At 42.0% G+C, this 20606-nt stretch overlaps 1 protein-coding gene across 1 annotated transcript; it reads right to left on the bottom strand.

The window, feature by feature from the left end:
- Nucleotides 1-1759: 1759 nt before the first annotated feature.
- On the bottom strand, nucleotides 1760-20599 carry BUB1 (BUB1 mitotic checkpoint serine/threonine kinase). Its single transcript, XM_069851038.1, has 25 exons — nucleotides 20544-20599; nucleotides 20162-20221; nucleotides 19652-19796; nucleotides 19094-19290; nucleotides 18066-18106; nucleotides 17510-17616; nucleotides 16167-16219; nucleotides 15869-16059; nucleotides 13953-14113; nucleotides 12285-12619; nucleotides 11376-11428; nucleotides 10747-10884; nucleotides 9691-9786; nucleotides 9023-9113; nucleotides 8548-8629; nucleotides 7711-7891; nucleotides 7065-7140; nucleotides 6309-6532; nucleotides 5687-5827; nucleotides 4954-5069; nucleotides 3460-3621; nucleotides 3084-3241; nucleotides 2817-2994; nucleotides 2476-2582; nucleotides 1760-2032 (listed from the first exon to the last, which is right to left on the bottom strand). Exons 1-25 carry the CDS (start codon nucleotides 20558-20560, stop codon nucleotides 1837-1839), a joined length of 3306 nt encoding a protein of 1101 aa, XP_069707139.1. The 5' UTR covers nucleotides 20561-20599; the 3' UTR covers nucleotides 1760-1836.
- Nucleotides 20600-20606: the final 7 nt, after the last annotated feature.

Raw genomic sequence — 20606 nt, 5'->3', positions numbered from 1 at the left:
CTCATCCCAAGATGGGGCAGCTGAGGAGTTTTTGTCACCGCATGGGAATCCCAGAAGAGAAAATGAAGTATAGGTCAGGCTCAGCTAGGAAGCCCTCCAAAGTGACCGGAGCTGTAACTCCAGAGAAAGGTCCCAGACTGGTTTTAGCAGCAAGTCTCAGCTTAGCGATGCTGAAGGATGCAGAGAAACAGAAAGAAAAGTTGCTCCATGGCAAGGGGAGCTCAAGAAGTGTTGTTCATCCTTCACAGTACCTATTGGCCATGTCCAGCTATTCCTGGTGTCCTTTTAGACGTTTAGCTGCAAGAATGAATAGAGGGAACAAGTTTACCTTCGAAGAAAGGCAAGCAGAGAAACCCTCCACCTGAGACACTTGTTTGGTGTGACTAAATGCAGAGATGTTGCTTCAATGAACATATGTTCTCACCCAATGGAGTACAGCCTTTGCTCCAAAGCCAAGGAAGACAGCCCAGCACGGATGCTGCTGGGGAGCTTGTCTCTGAGGTGCCTGCCAGATTTCTTTGGAGTTTGTGTAATTCAGGTAATTCAAGTTATTTTGACATTGGATAAAATAACTATATAGTCAAGCCAACCTCATGCAATCTGCAGTAAGCAACTTGCATAGGCAGCAACGATTCAGTGTGTTGGTGTATGGCCACTGCAAAGAAGAAAGGTAAACTCAGATAAATGAATAGGGGGCGCTTTTAAAGGAATGCTTTTCTGGGGTTTTCCCAGAGAATTTTCACAATATTCTGCCACAAAGGAAAACAAAACCTCACAAGGAACAGAAAATAACCCTTTCAATTCCTGTAAGGAGATATATTTACCTGTTAATTTTCCCTTGTCTCTAAATAATTGTGTTGTGGCTGGTCAGAAGTGAATTTAACAAAAGCAGCGTTATTTTAGTCCTATCTAATCTAAATCTAATCTGCAAACACCAGTTTCCTTCAACCTAGAAGCTCCTGAGAACAGGAGTAGAGCAGGAGGGTTGTGAACGAAGGTGCTCCAAACCTCAGCGAACTGCAATACCGCCACTTGGAGCAGCGTTACTCACCCACACATTTGTCTCATCACCGACTTAAAAAAGTATTTCCTCCTATTCATTTTCTCCCATAAGAGCCATTGCAGATGAGAGACCTACAGACAACTTGCCTTCCTTGCATCTACCAACCATGGGCTTTTCCCTGATCAGGTGCAGAAATTTTCACGAGTACACACTCTTGTAGCCCACATTTCATACGTGCCATTTCACTGCCAGTTGCTGGTTTCATTTCTTTTTGAAGAGATCCTGGAGTCTACCATGATGGTAGGGTCTCAGTCTGGAAGTATAACCCCATTTCCAACAACTTGTCTCACAATTCCTCACCATTCTCAAGACCTCACAAACACTTTACATTTCAAAGATCAGGCTGCTCTTTACCTGGCTGGACTGCATTTATCCCCTGTATGCTTCCTGGCCACTATACAAGAGTTAAGGGTTGCCAGCGTGGTTGGGTTTTCTTTCTGACCTCCCAGGGTCCCTTCAACACTAACAACTTCTTAGACTTCTTTAAAAATCCCAGGGCAATTGAAAACAACTACTTCATCGGTACAACATTGGGCATCAGCTTCTTTTCCCTTGACACAATATTACGACAGCATGCCCATACCTCCCAAACCTGACAAGTTAAATTAACAAGTAATTTTACTGTTGGGTTTTTTTCTCCTAAAAAGCATAGAAAAATGCAAGTTATCATTCCCCAAGTTAACCCTAAAAGCATTTATTTTTGAAACAAGCTAATACAAAAATATTTCACATCAATAAAATGCCAGTCCTCAGTAACTGTGCAAGCCAAATGCTTATTTTCGTGACCGCTTGTGTTCTATGAGCAACACAACCAGTCTGTTCCAAAGGAACTTTATTTCCTTCTCATATGACTTGCAAAATAAGTCCTTCAGCCTTTTGCGCAGAACTCCTAGAGAAGGCAGGCTCTGGCAGCTGGGGATGTTCAGCATGCTCTCAAAGAACTCTTTCCACAGGTCAGCATTGGCAAGCCTGCAAAGGAACAAAACTGCACACATAGCATTTCTAAATTCAAGCTGTTAAAACATTCTTTCCCATATTCAGCCCTGCTCCCTCCCCAGTTCCAGGCTGGAGCAGCTGCAGGCACAGCTGTAACGTAATGCAGTTTCCATTGTGGCACGCTGCTTAATGAACCGGTGGGATTTTCAGTCATTAGTTGCTGTTTCCTCCTTCCAGGCAGCAAGCAGCCAAAGACGCCGTGCAATTCACCACAACCACCGCCAAAACGCTTGCTGTGCTTAAGTCAGTGAATTTGATGAAGCAGCTCCCAAGCACTGAACACCCAGTTTTTAGGGCACCAAGAAGTGCACAGAAGCAACACTTGCAAGCTGTACAGAAACCAACCTCAAACAAACCTGGTACTAATGATGCGTCTTTCTAGAGAAGGGAAGGTTTTGAAAAGATTTGACACCAACCTTCTGAAGGCTCCCTCAGGCTTCCAGATACCATTTTCATTCTTCACTCGCATGTAGGTACCAAAGAGCATACAGTAGACCGTTGCCGCAACGCCAAAGTAGTCTGTCTAAATAAAGCATTCACATTATAAATGTATTGAGACCACTAAAAATTAGCTGAAAAATACTCTGTGGAGCCAATAGGGTAAGCTGTATAAGAAAAGGGTTCACAATCTTGTTTTAAGGCAATGAGCTGAATCCACAAGCTTTACTGCAAAGTCTAATATTTCTACACACCATTTATTCATACCCGTTGTATGCAGTGAGTTCCAAACATTTAGGCTGTCTATGCAATCTCATACCTGGTAATTCCACGGTTTCTGAGTCAGCATTTCAATGCACTGAAATCCAGATGTTTCGCACTTTGCAGTAAATGCCGTTCCTTCAGGAAACAGTTTCATGTCTATACTCTGTCCGAAGTCAATGAGCGCCAGGCCATGAGAGAGACCATCTATGTCACAAGTATCATTGTCCAGAAACCTTCAATCATGACATGAAATAATCACTAAGTATCAAGGCTATGATGTCATGATATGCTGGCATCTCAGGTAGCAAAGGGAAATACTTGCCTTTCTCCAAGTATGAAATTGTCAGGCTTAATGTCACCATGAATGATTTTGCAGCTGTGGAGCTCTTCCACCATATGAAGAATTTTTACAGCAAAGTAGACTACAAGTGCTTGAGGCATCACCTTCTCAGGAAGCTTTTTGTAAATGTTTATGGTATTCTGTAAGCAAAAAAGATAGGGAAGAACCATCAGCCACACAGACAACACAATATGGATTACAAGTCCATGTTGATAAACACAGAATATCATCAAAATGAAAGTGGATATCCCAATATCCCAACCCAAATAAAGTGGAGAGTAGAGGACACATGAATATTCTACTGTAATAGCACTCCAAAACCAACATATGTTCCAGAGCACAAGTTGGTCACACTTACCAGCAATGTTCCATAGTTGTGGAGCTCTCCAACCAAAATGCTTCCATTTTGAAAGAAATGGGCAGAATAAAAGTGGGTGTAGAGATGGCATATGCTTGGATTGAGCCTTTCTGCTAGCTGTGTTGCTATATAGAACTCCCAGGGGTTGGCAGGCTTCTGGACCTGTAACCAAAAAGCTGATTTACTAGGAAGATGTATTAGCGTTAAAGCAGAACAACATCTCAAATTGTATTTTTTGTTTGTTTTTTCATGGCAGACTAGGCATTTTTGCTCTTGATCAAATAAAATAAGTACAGTAATTAACCTCAAGTCAATACTCTCAATGATTAATCCTCTTCCATCAAGATTTCGGTTACATCTGACAATTCCATTCTTGCTTACACACTATTTTGTGTTATTTAAAACATCGGTCTTCCTGCAACATTAATGTTTCTGCTGGCAAGAGACATTTTGTGTAAGAGAGAAGGCTTTTGAAGTCAAAACAGGAAAATCTTTCCAATTCCTTACCCTACAGTTTTCCCCACTACACTGAATACCTGATGCTCAAAAAACCCTTAAGCCACCTTTACACACTAGAAAGCTCTCATAAGTGAGGATGTTACACTAAAAAGACTTTTTGCTGAAAGACTAGATCTTGCAGAAGAGATCCACAAAGATTCCAAAGGTAGATCTGATGTGGAGAGGCAAAGGGGGACGTGCGTGTTGACAACTCAACCACATAGCCATGTTTCAGCCAGACTGTAGTAACTGTACACGTGCCTTCTCCACCAGCAGCAGATGCAGGGTTGCACGACCTCGTATAACCCTCATGGGCTGAGCTGACCTCACAGTTGCACAGACTTCCCTTTTGGCAGCAGTTCCGATATAAACACATGCTATCATCTGTTGCTGATTCCTACACAGAAGTAGCTTGGAAGAAGTCAGGGCAGAGTAGAGAGGGAGCTGCTCAATCTAAAGCAGCCATCAAGACAAGGCTGTTTATTAATAGAACTGTACCAGAAAGATATCACCCAGCGAAGGCTACATCAGAGCCAGCTGCCACCAAACAGGCTGGCTGCACAAAGCGCAAAGATGCTTGTGGAAACCTAGTGGGCATGTATGTGGAACAAAGGGTGGCCCTTTCAGTGTGATCTAGTAGCCAGGGCAATTTTCTAATCAATCCACATACATGTTCATTTGCTGTGGATTCAGAGCACCTGCGCACGTAGCTGCCTTTGTTCAGCTGAGAAAGATAACCTGGCTGCAATTCTTAGTCCCTAGGGTACTTGTGATTACTTTACAAAGATGAAAAGGCAAGTCAAGAGGATAAGTAACTTCTCACATAGAATGAATCAGACATCACCACATTCAACCTGAATAAGGCTTTGAGGACAGACCAATGTGCTTTGCTTCATATTTATGAATATGAAAATTCATCAGAATCCATCCAGTGCAGGTGTCATTACTACAAGACTCAGGAATTTTCCAACAGAGGCATTCTGAATCAACACTTACCTTGAATATTACTTTCTGATTGTTCTTAGAGTTATTTGCATCCAGAAAGGAAGCCTGATAAACTTGAGCAAAAGCTCCCTCTCCCACCAAGCAGTCCACATGGAATGAGGTGGAACCTTTAAGAGATTAACAACATCAAGTTCTGCTCGCAAACTTCACAGAAGAGACATCGCTACTCAGAAAAGAAAAAAGCACCAGCCTATAAGAGTTTAACTTGTAAGAGCTTTAACTCAAGTGCTACTCTTCCTTGACAAGTCTCTTCTTGCTAGCCAACCTTTCCATAGAAGACAGTCTGCACTCAACTCTTGACAACAAGAGTGCCATGAAGTGCCACATACTAAAAATCAGTGTTTCTATTTGACTCCCTGGAAGTAATCAGATTCCAAAGTGCATTTCTTAAAAACTAAACACTAATGTTTAAGTTATATAAGTATGTTGCAATTACTGTCATAAAGATTTAGTTGACACAGGACTGCTGCTCTATACAAAGTCTGAGAGTTGTATCAGTTTACTAGAGAAGGAAAACTTGTAAAACTCCCTACTCAGAATGCCTAATAAAAATGCTTATGCTACAAAACAAAAAAACCCAGGTTTAATTTCAAAGCTGATGTTTAGATATTCTGGAAGCTATCTGGACATACACGCAAGTAAAGTGAATTAGAAAAATGCTTCAGAGGTTCCCAGAATAACTGTAACAAATGCTTCAACACGAAATGATTCAAGTAGCTCTTACCCAGTGGGAGGTCAGCTTTCAGTCTGATGGATGGAAGAGTGGATCTCCATTCAAAGTAGTTGGCATAGGTGTGGAGTGGTTTAGGAAGCTCTGATAAGAACTTGCAAATCAATTCCTTATCCCAAGGGTTCTCAACAAGGACTTTATGGAAAGAAGAAAAATATCTATGCTGTAAGAACAGTGTTACTTCAAAGGGGTAACACAAGCTTATACTTGAATGAGTGTCACTGACTTTAAAGACAAACAAACAAAACCAACATGAAAATCAGAGGGATAAGTTAAGTATTCCTCAATTTTGAAAATCCAGCTTTTATAGCTATGTCTTTCCTGTTAAAATTGCTCAGAAAGACATGTTTCTGAAGCATTTGAGGCTCAACTAGAGAAGAGCCCTCAGGCACTTCCGAGTAATCCTATACTTCAGAATATCTTTGGCATCATGTAATACAGGTACGACCCACACTTTGTACACAAGCAGTGATCTCCTCGCAGGAGCAAAAAGACAGTTTGCTTTTGCTGCAGTGACCATGACCACCTTGTTGTTGGAACAAAGCACTGCTGCAAGAACATGACAATGTTCCAGTCTCAGACTTGACAGAAAGAACATGTAGGCAATGCTCTGTACCTGCAGGTCTAACGCTCAGAGCTGTCCTGTCCTGCCCAGTTCCAGACAGGTTTTCATGGGAAATTTTGTCCACTCCAATAGATGAGGAATGTTCAGTTCTGCTCATGGCAGTCTGCTCGTGTAATCTTTGAGGAGAAACTATAGCAATTCCTTGAACTCCATTTCCTTGTTTCAAGACATTTTCTTGAAGCATTCCTTGTTCTGCAAAGTGTTCAAGAGCAGGGCTACATATTTAAACAAAATATTATTAGTTTACAGTACTGCCATGGTATTTTTTGCATCTTGAATAAGCAAAACTGTGACAAACATCCACAATTGTGACCTGGGCCATAACCAACAAAAATCGATAAAGTGGATATTATTTAAGAAAACATGGCCTAGTCATATTGGTCATAACTCTGGAGAATTACTAGACCCATAGTCTAGGAACTCTCAAGTTCATCAGCCAACAAGTTCAGCAAATATTGAAACGAAAGCAGTAGTTTTATATAAGCAATCATTAAAACTTCCTGGATGGTTAACTTCTAATTTAAACATGTTAGAAAACTTAAATCATAGGAGCATTTTCACGGGCTTTATCAAAATACCCAGGTTCATTCACCCCTCAAAGTGCTGAGATGTATGCTAAGCAGAGTTGGTCTGACCCAAACACGTCAGCTCTACATTACTTGGAAAACCTGAATCAAGAGCAGCACAGCAGACAAAGATTTTCCCAGAACTCTCAAGTATCAAAAACCTCAGCAAGTCATGACATACCTCAGCTTCTTGGCTTTTTTCTGATTACGCAGATCTTCAGAAAACTCCAAATCCATTTGCAAGTCATCCCTACAGGCTGAACAAAAGGAGTAGCAACAATAGCAAATGTTTTTCCGCAAAGGCAAACATACTTAAAGTATCCTCTAATATAAGAAGGATAAGTCATGCTGTAGCTGTGAAAGTAGCAGTGGTATCACAACAGCTAGAACTAAACAAGCCTATTTTAAAATATATAAGGAAAGACAACGGTTTGATTTCTGACAGAATGTATTCCAAGATCAAAGAGGAGCAGACAAACATAAAGATGCACCCAGAAGAAGGTGGTGCTGGGATTTAAGTCAATTTTTTTACTCTTTACAAGTCCTTGGAACGGTTCAGAACAGCAGCTCAACAGCACAGTCAAAGCCTCTTTTGTCCCTTGCCACCTTCTCTTATTCCACCAATTAAAAATTCTTGGAAAGTTTATGTGCTGAGCTAGCCCATGCTCCCAGCTGCTGTTCTGCAAGGAATGCATACTCAGAAGTGGCAGCAGTAGGAGTCATACCTATGTGGTATTTGGCGAGGCCTGAAACGTAACCAGGGCACAGAAACAGGATTATACAGTACTCCATTAGATGCTCTCAACCCAAAGTATTCATTATTTTACCTTTGTCCTCCAAAGCACGTCGTGAACGACCTGACAGGTAATTAAATGGTGTTGATACAAGCTGGGCAGCTCGCGCGAAGTCTTTTGTGTTGTTTGGACTGGGAGCTAAAGTTTTATTGCTACTTGGTACATTCCACACCGTATAATCATCCCTCAAGAACTCTGCTGTCCCTGTTTCTTCCTAGACAGGAAAACAAATACATAAAGATTTAAAAATCAGAACTATCCTGCCAGAGTCGCACTGTAACCTACTAGCAGTCTCTGCAGTCGGTTTCAGCAATATTGTGTCTGCACGTGTTTATGTACAATAGCAGAAATACAAAGGAACAGCAACTCCAGGTTTACATAGTTTTGTATCAGATCTGCACATGCGCAATAACCAATACTACAGCAAAATGCTAGCTAACAAAGAAATTGCCATAGAAGACTGAAAAAGCTTATCTCATTACTTAGTAATTACTTATATCCAAGCAGACTGAATTTTCATGCATCTCCTTGGCTTCAAAAGTGTTTTAATAGCCACCTAACAGTTAAGTGCCTCTTGCTCCCTATTGTTCCTCCCCCAAACATCAAATTCACACATCAACTGCAGTCAGATTTGTTCTACAGATTGAGTTCTCCACCACCAAAGCTCTTAAAATTTTTGTGAGAACTAAAAAATGATAAAATTCATTCCATTGCTTGAAGAAACGGGCATTTAGAGTTAAGCTAGGTATCAGTCACAAGAATATTGCATAATTGGGATAGAATAAAGGTATAAAATCCCACGTCTAATATCCCCTATAAATACATAAGCCATTTTCAAGGCTCATTCTTGCAGTAAGACCAAACACTCACTTCTGCACTCACTGTACAGTCAGTCAAAGGCCGTTTTCCAAAAGTTCTGAGCTCTTCCAGTTTGTTTTTATGCTGTGGGATCCTGACAAAACAGGTAGTTTAGTTTTTCCCCAAAAGCTTTCCCAAGCAGAGTGATCATAACAAAGACTTGTTGTTTTCAAATTTTTTAATGATTTTTTTTTTTAAGGAATCCCATTTGCAGATGCTTAGAGAAGTTGCAGTAGCTCAAAGGAACAAGCTATCCACAATTATCCAGAAAATTAAGCCTCTCAAAGCACACAATCCAAACAGGAAAGTTATGCAATTTCATAGAGAAGCAACTACAGCTTTCCCATGCCACTTCCACGCAGCTGCTGGTGACTGTATTCAAGCCAATTCTGCATGAGTAGACACTGCAAAATTATATGGAATAGAATCAAACCCGTGTGTAATTCTTAAAAAACAGAACTGTACTGTTACATTTTTCCCTTCTTACCCACTGTTCTCTTTTTCATTCTCATCTTCAAAGATAGAAAATGCAGGCACGACAGGGGCAACAACATCTGGTTTTGGACTTCCATCAGGATCTTGAAAATAAAAGATAACCATTATTTTCTTCACCCAATGAAGATTATATGGACAGTTACATTTCCATCCCTAACCACTCAAATCATCTCTCCCATAAGCTCTTGGAAATGTGGAAGATTTTTTCATCTCAAAACCAAGACTGGTCAGGAGTACAGAAGCCTTCTTGGCTGTGTCTGACCAGCTGTGAAATGTCTCTGTGCTCACTGTTACAAGCTGGTCCTACTGTCTGGTTTTCAGACTCTTTTAACTGGTTTAAGCTGGCGATTCAGTTACTAACATATAGCCTGCAATACATTTTAGAGAAGCACTTTACTCACATGAAGTATCAGCCGTGCCCTTTTCAAAGCCAGGGCTTAGAGAAGCAACATATTCAAATACACACAAAAGGCCCGCTAACCGTAAAGTATTTCTGCCTTTCTCAAAGTGTGCATCAAAATTTAGAACCTGACAGTAAATTAAATCATCATGAAAGAAGTTGCTTCTTCACACCTACTCAAACAATTACCAGAACTGGCAGGAGGAGTAAGTGGGAAAAAGAGTGAAATGTCATGGACTGAAAAAATAAACAGTACATACCACTTTTTCTGCAAAAGATTTCAAATTGCTCCTCGCTTTCTTCAAGAGGATATGGTTCAGGCAAGATGGGTGTTTGAAACATACCCATGAGAAATCCTAAAAAAAAAAAAAAAAAAAAAAGATGGAAATAAAATCCACAGGAATATCACCTCCAGTAAGAGAAATTTTCAGAGGTTTTTCCAGTCTGGTAGTAGTCAAATCAAACACCAATTCATTATAAATCCCCATTATTTATTGATTGTTAATTATTTCTTCATATTGAATTTCAACCCTCCAGACAACAGAAAAACCACAGAAAGACTTAGCTTGGCCAACACATATTGGGTTTTGATCACTTTTTTTGCTTCCTCTTCAAGTTCTCCTAAAGGAACAAGTTCTCCTCTGTCTTCTTAGATATTTGAAAAACTAATGAATAATACCACAAGATTTCCCTTATTTTTTTTTTTATAGATACATATTCAGCTGCAGCAGTTAACTACATATTAGTGATTAACAGGCTTACTATCAAAACAGAAGAACACGGCAGAAGAGTACAAAGTGGATAAAATAGTATTAGGATATTATTACCCCACGTCTGACATCAGAAATATAGTTGTGATTTCTCTTTTATGACTTTGAAAAGGCAAGTGTTTTGAATTGACAATGACTCTTAAATAATGAAAAACCTTTTGCAAAAGACACCTTTGTTTCAGCTTTGGGGGAAACTCAACATTAGCCTATTAACTTCCTAATATTCTTCCACATGAGTTTGTTGAGGGTCAGAAATGGGAATCCCTGACTGCACTGACAAGAACAGCTCAGACAACTTGCTGCCCAGAGAAGTCTGGCAGGTGTATCACCAGTGATTTATCCAGGATTTTACAGGATGTGGCTGCTGGGATGCTATAGAAGCATCTATTTCTGGTCAAAAGCTTTGGGTCATCCAGACAATTGCAAAAGAAGAGTACCAATTTAACTTTATTTTCCTTTTTAATTGAGTGGCACACATGCCCATCACTAGATAACCTCCATGTATATTAACTCCAGCAGAACTAGCATGGAATACCAGATGCTTACCCAATGCTTCTTTTGTATGAACTGTAGGTGAAGGTTGCACTTTGAAGGGCGTTGCCTGCATTGCTCCTCCCAGTGAGGTGTTTGGAGTAGCTTGAGAAGCATTTCCAGAAGCAAAGGAAGAATTTCCAGCTCTAGATGCTAGAAAAAGAGGACAGCAAGAAAATTTCTGAAGCAGCCTGGGATTGATTATTAACCTTTCATTAGCTAGCAAAATGTTAGTAAGAGAAATAAACAAGATGAGTAGCAGAATGACAACCCAGAATTTTGGGAGAGATTTTGGCTTGTTCAGAGATCTGCATGGCAGGTTCCCTAGGGAGACTGCCCTGAAGAGCAAGACAGAAACTGGATAGCTGTGTGCCCTCTGAAGACTCTGGGACGATCCCTTCTCACACAGAAAGTCAAGGAGATAGGAAGCCAGCAAGAACAAACAGCAAACTCCAGATCAAGCTCGAACAAAAGGAATTGCACAGAAGGTGGAAATAGGGACTGGCTCCATGTGAGGACTATAGAGACGTTGCCCAGACATGCACAGATGGAGTTAGGAAAGTCAAAAAGCTTAGCTAGGGTTGGAACTAGTAGTCACAGGCTACTGATCCCCAGCCAGTCTTTATCAAAACTTGGCTTATTACCTTCTTTTACATCTGCAGAAGCAGTTAGTCCAGTGGTTGTCTTGTTAGGATGCCTTCAAAGGAAAGATTAAGAACAAGAGCTCAAGATAAAAGCTATTATTTAAATTCCAGCTTCAGTTCAGGACTTAGCAGCAATGCACTCTAAGTCTTTCCCAGTCTAGAACCAAGGTAACGTGACACTCAGCAACTACTGACCCTGATTTTTAACCCTGCGAATGACTCTTTTTAGCCACATAAATGAAGCAAGTAAGAAATTCTTTAGAACATCATCATAGACACCCCCCCCAGAAAGTTTCTTACACAGTTGCTACAGATATAAAACCTGAAAGGCAGTAGTCCTTTAAAAAGGTTAAAATGCTGGCATTAAATACTCCGATACAGTTTGCCTCCAAGTAACTCCATGACTGAATGATAATTGGTCTATTTCCTCTTGTTGGCCAAGCCTATGCATCCACGCTTGCTATGCCAACCTAAGTTTGTTCCTCTGCCCCCCAGTTTTCTTTACCTTATTAGCTAAGCTACATCAGAAAGAGCACAGAAGATAAATACAAGCGCTTTTTTCTTCTCTAAAGAACTTTAGGACCAAAACATACTATATGGGATCTGCATGAACTGAGCATATCTCCTGCTGTGTATTTCAGGCATGCCAGGAACAGCATTACTGAATAATGACTTCAGCTACACACTGAATTTTTTCTTACTCATTACAACTAAAACATAGCGTTAAAGGAATTGAAAACTTAAATAAGGACTGTAAGTTAATTGATCCATGTCTAAATATTGTTTTCCACAGGCTACTTCAGATTTTTTTTTTCAGAAGAGAGACTTTCTTTAGTCAGTTCTCAGCTGAAGTGTAGATACTGAAGACTGCATAATTTGCAGAGCAAGAATTAGCCTGTTTATACGTACTGTTCTCCAGCGCTCCAGCTCAGAGCCGAGTCAGGATGTGTCCGTTCCTGAGCCAAAGCATTATTGAATGGAGGGTGTAACAACTTGTTGTGGAGTTCTCCAAGCTCTGGCTGAGTTTTGACTGCATCATTCTTATGTGTTGCTTCCCACAGGGAGGTTGATGTCATCCAGTGGCCAACAGGATTCACTGACTGCAGTGGAAGAGCAGTGGATGATGAAGTACTTGAGCGAGGCTGGTTTGGCACCAGACCTTGAATGCTTTGCAAATCTGAACTTTGACAAGATGCCATCCAGTTCTGCTGTAGAGCTGCACTGGATGTCACATGTGGATGCACCTTAAGAGACAAGAAATATTCTTTTAAGTTCAAAAACCCCTATACAAGTATAGCCATTGCCACTTTCCCTTTTAATTCTGCTTAACTAGAACAGCTTTTCACACATAAAAGAACTTTCATATTCAACTAAGACTAAATTATGGAGAAGCAAAACTGAGCTTTTGTGTTTAACAATTAGAATACATTCCATAAAGTATTAAAGTTATGCGAGGTGTCTATTCTAGTCAGGTATTGCAGCCTGAATTCCCAGATATAGTGAACAGTCTACTCCGGTTACTGTCTAAAACATGGTTAAGTTTCATGAGACAGAATCACAGAATCATTTAGGTTAGAAAAGACATCTAAGACCATTGAGTCCAACCATAAACTTGACACTGCCGAGTCAAGCACTAATCCATGTCCCTAAGCGCCACATGCACGTGTCTTTAAAATACCTGCAGGGATGGTGACTCAACCAGTTCCCTGGGCCCTCTTCTGCTCCTTGACAACCATTTCAGTGAAGAAATTTTTCCCAATATCCAGTCTAAACCTCCCCTGGCCCAACTTGAGGCCATTTCCACTCATTCTATCATTTGTCTCTTGAGAGAAGAGACCAACAGCCACCTCGCTACAGCCTCCTTTCAGGTAGTTGTAGAGAGTGATGAGGTCCCTCCTCAGCCACCTCCAGGCTAAACAACTCCAGTTCCCACAGCCACTCCTCGTAACCCCTGTGCTCCAGACCCTTCCCCAGCTCTGTTGCCCTTCTCTCAACACACTCCAGCAACTCAATGTCTTTCTTATACTGAGGGGCTCAAAACCAAACACAGGACTCCAGGTGTGGCCTCACCAGTGCTGAGTACAGGGGGATGATCACTTCTCTGCTCCTGCTGGCCATGCTATGTCTGATACAAGCCAGGATGCTGTTTGGCCTTCATCACTTGGGCACACTGCTGGCTTATATTCAGCTGGCTGTTGATTAATGCCTCCAGGTCCTTTTCTGCTGGGCAGCTTTCCAGCCGTTCATCCTGAGCCTTTAGAGTTGCATGGCGTTGTTGTGGCCCAAGTACAGGACCTGACACTGAGCCTTGTTGAACAGCTTGCCTGGGCCCACTGATCCAACTGTCCAGATCTCTCTGTAGAACCTTCCCGCCCCCTCCCCACAAAACAGATCAACACTCCCACCCAGTTCGGTGCTATCTGCAAACTTACTGAGGGTGCACTTGATCCCCTCATCTAAATCATTAATAAAGATATTAAACAGAATCAGCCTCAACAATGAGCCCTTTGGAGCATCACTTGTAACCAGCCACCGACTGGATAAGTTCATGAAGACCCGATCCATGTACATACTTACCACAGTCTTATTTGGTTCAGCTGATGTTGTAGATGCTGGTTCCAGTCTAGTTTCCTCCAGGTTTTTGGTGAGCTGGGTGAGCTGTTCCAGCTTCTGCTGCAGGGCTTGCAGTTCAAGGACAGCCGACTCTTTTTTCCTTGTGCAGTCTCTCTCTTCTTCTTCTAAGGATTTAACAATGATATTAAGTGAAACAGTGAATCAGTACCCAAATGAGTTTCTCAACACAGACTTTACAAGCTGCCCAAATTTAAAAATTTATATTTATAACTGCAGGATGTCTCTCAGATCTAGAGCCATAAGTTTGGGAGAAGCAGATTTCCCACAGGATTCCATCTAACCTCACAGCCCTCATCCCTCAAGGGAGGGCCACCCAGCTTTCTGTCAGCACTGGCCTGACAATCAGCAGCAGCCCTAATGCTTTTTAGAAGAGTTCACGTGCTAGCTTACCTCTCACCTAGTGTGTATTCATGATGCCAGACTCAAACACTTGTTTTAAGAACACATTAGCATCTTCCACTGAATCTCTCCCTTTTCCACTGACTACAATTTATCCATTCCTTCCTTTACCAAATAATTACTTCTTTCATAGAATCATAGAATAACCAGGTTGGAAGAGACCCACCGGATCGTCGAGTCCAACCATTCCTATCAATCACTAAACCATGCCCCTTAGCACCTCGTCCACCCGTGCCTTAAACACCTCCAGGGAAGGTGAATCAACCTCCTCCCTGGGCAGCCTCTGCCAGTGCCCAATGACCCTTTATGTGAAAAATTTTTTCCTAATGTCCAGCCTAAATCTGCCCTGGGGGAGCTTGAGGCCATTTCCTCTAGTCCTGTCCCCCGTCACTTGGGAGAAGAGGCCAGCACCCTCCTCTCTACAGCCTCCTTTCAGGTAGGTATAGAGAGCAATTAGGTCTCCCCTCAGCCTCCTCTTCTCCAGGCTAAACAACCCCAGCTCTCTCAGCCGTTCCTCATAAGGCCTGTTCTCCAGCCCCTTCACCAGCTTTGTTGCTCTTCTCTGGACTCGCTCCAGAGCCTCAACATCCTTCTTGTGGTGAGGGGCCCAGAACTGAACACAGTATTCGAGGAGCGGTCTCACCAGTGCCGAGTACAGAGGGAGAATACCCAGCACCGTCCCCCCGAAACTTCCCCCACCTCCTGTAAAAGGTCAGATATACAACTAACTCCCTTTGGAACACCTGCTCTTTATTTGCACTGAGTTTTGGGTTTGTTTCTCTAGGACTTAATTTGTCTATTTGAAATCCCACCCACTTCCTCTCCAAAACGTCATCATTCAGCAAACAAAGGTTTTACCTCTCATTATAAACTTTGCCGTGAGACCATCCCAGCTACAAGCATCACTGACTATACACGGGGCATCCCATAGCTGCCTTTATCAAGGTCAAGCAAAGACAGTGCTGCTTTCTTTGCTGCAGCGTGTCTTTAATTGACGTGGACAAATTGTAGCATCATATGTAGCCATATGAGAGTTTGAAGCACACTCTAGCCTATTTCTGATTACAGCCTACTGATATGAACCAAGACACCCTCGATCTTCAATTACAAGTGGCAGAAAGCTGCAGCTGGAGCTCACATTGGGATAACTAATACAGCTAAGAGCTGCTTATACTTTCCTCCCATTTCTCAGAAGCAACACCACTCTAAAACAACCTAGATTTCAAAACAAAAACCAAAGAATTGAGCTTAAAAAGTAAATACCAATATTGTTATTCAGCATGTTATCTGAAGCTTCCAAGCTCATCCCACCCTATTCCTGTACAGGGATGCTAACCTGGGCTTTGAGAGAGTTTTCAGGTTTCAATAGAGAGGTTGAAAAGAAATTAATGCAGCCAGGTACTAGTTTTCCAAGAATATAAGAACATTTCTGAAACAGATAAATAGAAAGAGAAGAATACCCAATTCTTGCTGTCTTCTGAAGCGCTCATATTTCTTGAAGTATCTCTTGGCTCTTAGCTCCTCAAATGAAAGTTCAGAGCCTTCACATACAAGCAGGTTTTTATCATACATTGCAACCTGCTCACATTCAACAACAGCAGATGATGACTTAGGAAGAACTTCAGATTTGGAGATGAACGTAATGTACTTTCTGTGAGGAAAAATAACGAAAAAAAATCTGTTCAAGTTTATTTGGTTTATTCTGGCAGCATGTTAATTTTCCCACAGTCTGACTTAAAAAAAACCCCAAACACTTACACTTCTTCTCTTGCACCAGTAGAACAAACCTGAGCACTAGCAGAATCAGGACCCTAAAGCAGGGCAGAAGAAATAAAAAATAAAAAAGAATTCCAATATGATATTTAACCATCCATTTTGACAAGACTAGCAACTGGGAAGCCCCCAATACTAAATTCTCTTTGAAGAGATGACAGTTCAGATCACGTGCATGCAAGAACAGATCAGAAAGAGCTATACAAGTCCTTAGAGCCTGATGAAGTTTGTCCTGAAGAATTAGCTATGTAAGTTTGCTGTAATCTCTGAGAGCTTTTGGAAGACAAACAAGATCCCAGAGAACAGATGTAGTTCTGCAAACTGCAATCCAGAAGGACACTGGAACTAGTTGAACAGGTAGTGTCCATTCCAAAACAATAGGAATGCAAGTTATAGGTCACCTGAGTTTGTTAAGAATAGACTGGATGGCCTAACCAGATTTCTTTCTTTGACAAGCTATTCAGCCTCAGGACTAAGGAACAAGCAGCAGACACAGCAATTTTTAAGCTACGTTAACCACCTACGTTATCTTTCAGCACTGGCAGGCAATATCAAACAGAAAGAGCGATAAGTACTTTAGAAAACAAGAACAAGTTCAGAAAGGTTACATCATTTTTCTACCCACAGTCTTTCAGTCTTTAATTTCACTCACATTCACCTTTCATCTGACTGTCAATAAATTGTAACGAGTTTTATCAAACCTCAGAAGAATGAGTGTTGTATTTTGGTACTCAGCAAAAAGGAGTTACAAGTAGTATGGTTTCTTCTGTTCTCATTTTATTGTGGGGGCTGTAGTTAACTGAAGATGTCTACAAAGTACGAACTCACCTGGAACTTGTTAAGAGACTGACCTATCAAGATACAGAGGGGCTCATGAACTGTGATAAAGTAATATCCTACTTGTTTCCAAGCCCAACAGGCTGACTTCTACAAGAAGCCAGCATCCCAATGAGGACCAGCCCAGAAACTTCTCTTCTCTGACATTGTATTTTATTTGTTCTTTTAAAGAGTATTTAAAGAAGTAGTGTAGATTCCAGTGGCACTGCAAGTATTGATAATATTTTTCTTCTAAAGAATGCTAACCAGCTGGATGGATCGTTCTTTACCTGTCATTCTGGAAATGCATCAGGTGACTAAAAAGCGTGTCCCAGAGATAATTCTATGAAGATATGATGCTTACGGCATAAAACCAGTAACATTTGAGATGCATCATATAAACTTATTACATTTTATCTTTCTTATTCAGCCAAGCTCATCAATTTACATTTTATGTGAGGGCTCTGCATTTTTCCCCACAACTTACAAGCTGCTCATTAACAGTCATTTACCTGATTTTTGCAAGAGTACACTGGGTCATTAAGATTTGAAACACTTTTTTGAGGAGCCATTTGATTTGCAGCATGTGAAGTTTGAAGTGGTTTTATAACAGCAGAACCTAGGACAGATAATGATACATGTTTGCATTAATGAGCAGAAATAATTTTCTTATTCATTAATTTCTGTTAACTTTAAGCATTGGAAAATGAATACCTCATTTTGAATACACTCCCCTTAAGAATCTTAAATATGACTAGGAAAACAGGGGAAAAAAATTGGCTTCCACAGGGAATTTATTTTCTTCAGTGACAAAACTCGTTGATTGAGGTAAAAGATTCATAAAATCAGAATCCTTAAAGTTGTAAAACACCTCTAAGATCTTCCAGTCCAACCATCAGCCCAATACCGCTGCACTTACTGAACCATGCCCTGAAGTGCCATGTCTACACTTTGTTTGAACACCTGCAGGGATGGACACTCCGCCACTTCCCTGGGCAGCCTGTGCCAATGCTCAACCAGATTCACCTAAATGAGCTACAGCTCATAGAGAGATATCTTTAGCCTCACCTTGCAAAGGAGGATTCCCAGGATCATAATTCTGTAGCCAGCTAAATTGCAAGAAACGTCAGTTATTATCATTAAGTCACCAGTCCCTCACTCCTCCCCACCTCCTAGGAACCTTTTATTTCCTTACACAGTCATCATGCCTTAAAATATAACACTAAAATACTCATGTTAATAACAGAACACTTATGATTGCATGCAGACATATCCAGTTAGCTTCACATTCTCAAGAATTAAAAACCCCACCATCAGCAGCATCAAACAGAAGTTGGGTTTTTGTATTATTATCACCAGAAGGAACGCACAAGCACAACTCCAGTGCTTCCAACAGCTAAATGCTAAATGCCAACAGACACCCACTCTCAGCTAAGCGCTGTGCAATAAGGATGAGAAATCGGATACGCTCATTATTGGCAATACATCCCCAAGGTGGACTAAAAAATCCAGCTCAGATCAGGAATTGTACATCTGATCTCACTGCAGTTCCAGCTATGGCCAAAAACCAAAATCAAGGAGGGTCCAAGCCGAGCAGCAGCTGAAGTACGCATTCATGTGGCTGCATCAAGAGAAGCATGGGCAGCTACAGGGTTAGCTACAGCCAATTAATACACTCTGGAAAGCACAGGAATGTCCCTAACTTGAAAAGCTGAGTGCCTTTTGCATGGCAAACTTGCTTGAGCTTCTAAATAATGAAGCTCTCACACAGAATTCCCAAGGCGGGCTGCCCGAAGCAGGACAGACCAGTCTACGCATCTTTATAGTATCGATCTACTTAACAGAAACTAGAAAGGAAGCCAATTAAGGGATTTTCTTTCCAGGCCCTACTTCACTGAAGACACCCTGGCATAGTTTTTCTCAAAACATCCAACAAATATTGAACAGCAAAGAAGCATTGTTAAGCTTATATCTACCCTTCACAAAAATAATAATTGTTACATCTCTGCTACAGCACAGGGCACACACATACAAAAAAAAAAGTTAATTAGACGCTATCTGAATAGATCAACAAGTGAAAGCCATGTCAGAATTACCAATACAGCTGTTGCAAGTTCTCTCGGGGCTGTGCTTGGTTGTGAAGTCCTTTTTGAAGGACAGTTCTGGCATACTGCACGTTGCCTTCATTTACAAGCTGCTGAGCCCAAGCAACATAGAAGTTCGATGCCTTTGCACCAATCCCCTGTCCATACAGGTAGTCAAAATACTGGCAAGGAGAACTGATGAACTCTGCCTGCATAAGATAGAGATGCATAAACACATTCAAAAACATCCAAGGAAGTTACAGGCAAAAAACCCAGAAACATTTTCTTAGTTACATTTGTAAGAAAGCACTGTTTTCTAAAGGTAAAAGCAGTTAGTAGATACGATACCTCTCGCAAGCCAAACAGCCTAATAACACACCTTTTAAAACACGCTACCCTACCGCAGGCCTAAGAAGTTCTCCAAGGTCCTGGAGAGCGCAACACATCTGAACTCCACATCCCTGTGGTATCCTTTTCCTCTCACAACTCTTTGCAGTCACAGAACTAGAGAATGGTGGGACAACTTTAATTTTTTAGGAAAGTTGAATTCCCAAAAAAGCATATACCTACCAGCTTAATACAGTAATTAACAAATCGTGGATCTTGGTGGTACCTCTTGTCGCTTAAGAACACCTTCACAAGCTGCTCCAGGAGGCTGGGTAAGCGGCTTTGTTTTTCTGGTAGGGGAAGACATCCCTCTACCCACTGCATGTACCTGAAATGCAAGCGAGTTACAAACGTGCTGCATGACAGACATTTCAGGAGGATGCTGGGGTCTTCTCCCAAGTGACAGGGGACAGGACAAGAGGGAATGGCCTCAAGCTCCGCCAGGGGATGTTTAGGCTGGACGTTAGGAAAAAAATTTTCACAGAAAGGGTCATTGGGCACTGGAACAGGCTGCCCAGGGAGGCAGTCAATTCATCTTCCCTGGAGGTGTTTAAGGGACGGGTGGACAAGGTGCTGAGGAGCACGGTTTAGTGATTGATAGGAATGGTTGGACTTGATGATCTGGTGGGTCCCTTCTAACCTCATGATTCTATGACAGCAGCAGTGCCAACACCCAGCCACGGCCACACTCACCTGTCCCATGGCTCGAGTGGGTCAGTCCCTTGGTAATTCTGGATCTGAGCTTCATAGCACCTGCAAAGCAAGGCTCAGCATCACTCCCTCTCCATGCGAGGCGGTGACACTGCCATGGCTTGGGCAAGCAAACCACTTCTGGGGCCAAGACCGAGGCCCGTTCCCCCACCCCCTACTCTAGGGCCCAAAGCTGAGGCCTGAGGACTCCCCTGCTCCCCACGCCTCAACGCTGAGGCCTCCACCACCCTTATACACTCAGGCCCAAAGCAGAGGCCTGGGCCCGCCGCGTCCCCAGGCCCCAGGCCGAGGCCTGCGCCCCCTCACCGCCCCCCAGGCCCGAGGTTCGCCCCCATCCCCTCCGAGGCCTGTCTCCCATCCTCACCGCGCGGCCGCCTCCATCCCAGCCCGCCCCAACCGCTGCCTCCGATTCAAACCCGCGCCGCCT

This window comes from Phaenicophaeus curvirostris, chromosome 2 (assembly GCF_032191515.1).
Source record: "Phaenicophaeus curvirostris isolate KB17595 chromosome 2, BPBGC_Pcur_1.0, whole genome shotgun sequence".
NCBI classification, from domain to species: domain Eukaryota; kingdom Metazoa; phylum Chordata; class Aves; order Cuculiformes; family Cuculidae; genus Phaenicophaeus; species Phaenicophaeus curvirostris.
Note: the sequence above shows the minus strand (reverse complement) of the source record. Positions and strands in the feature narration are given on the sequence as shown.

Excerpts from the sequence above, each read along its gene's own strand:
- BUB1 (XM_069851038.1), bottom strand. Across the intron at positions 16,220-17,509 it reads TGTACTCTTGCAAAAATCAG|GGTCCTGATTCTGCTAGTGC; the intron begins GTAAATGACTGT and ends GCCCTGCTTTAG. Across the intron at positions 10,885-11,375 it reads TTCTGCAGATGTAAAAGAAG|CATCTAGAGCTGGAAATTCT; the intron begins GTAATAAGCCAA and ends CTCTTTTTCTAG.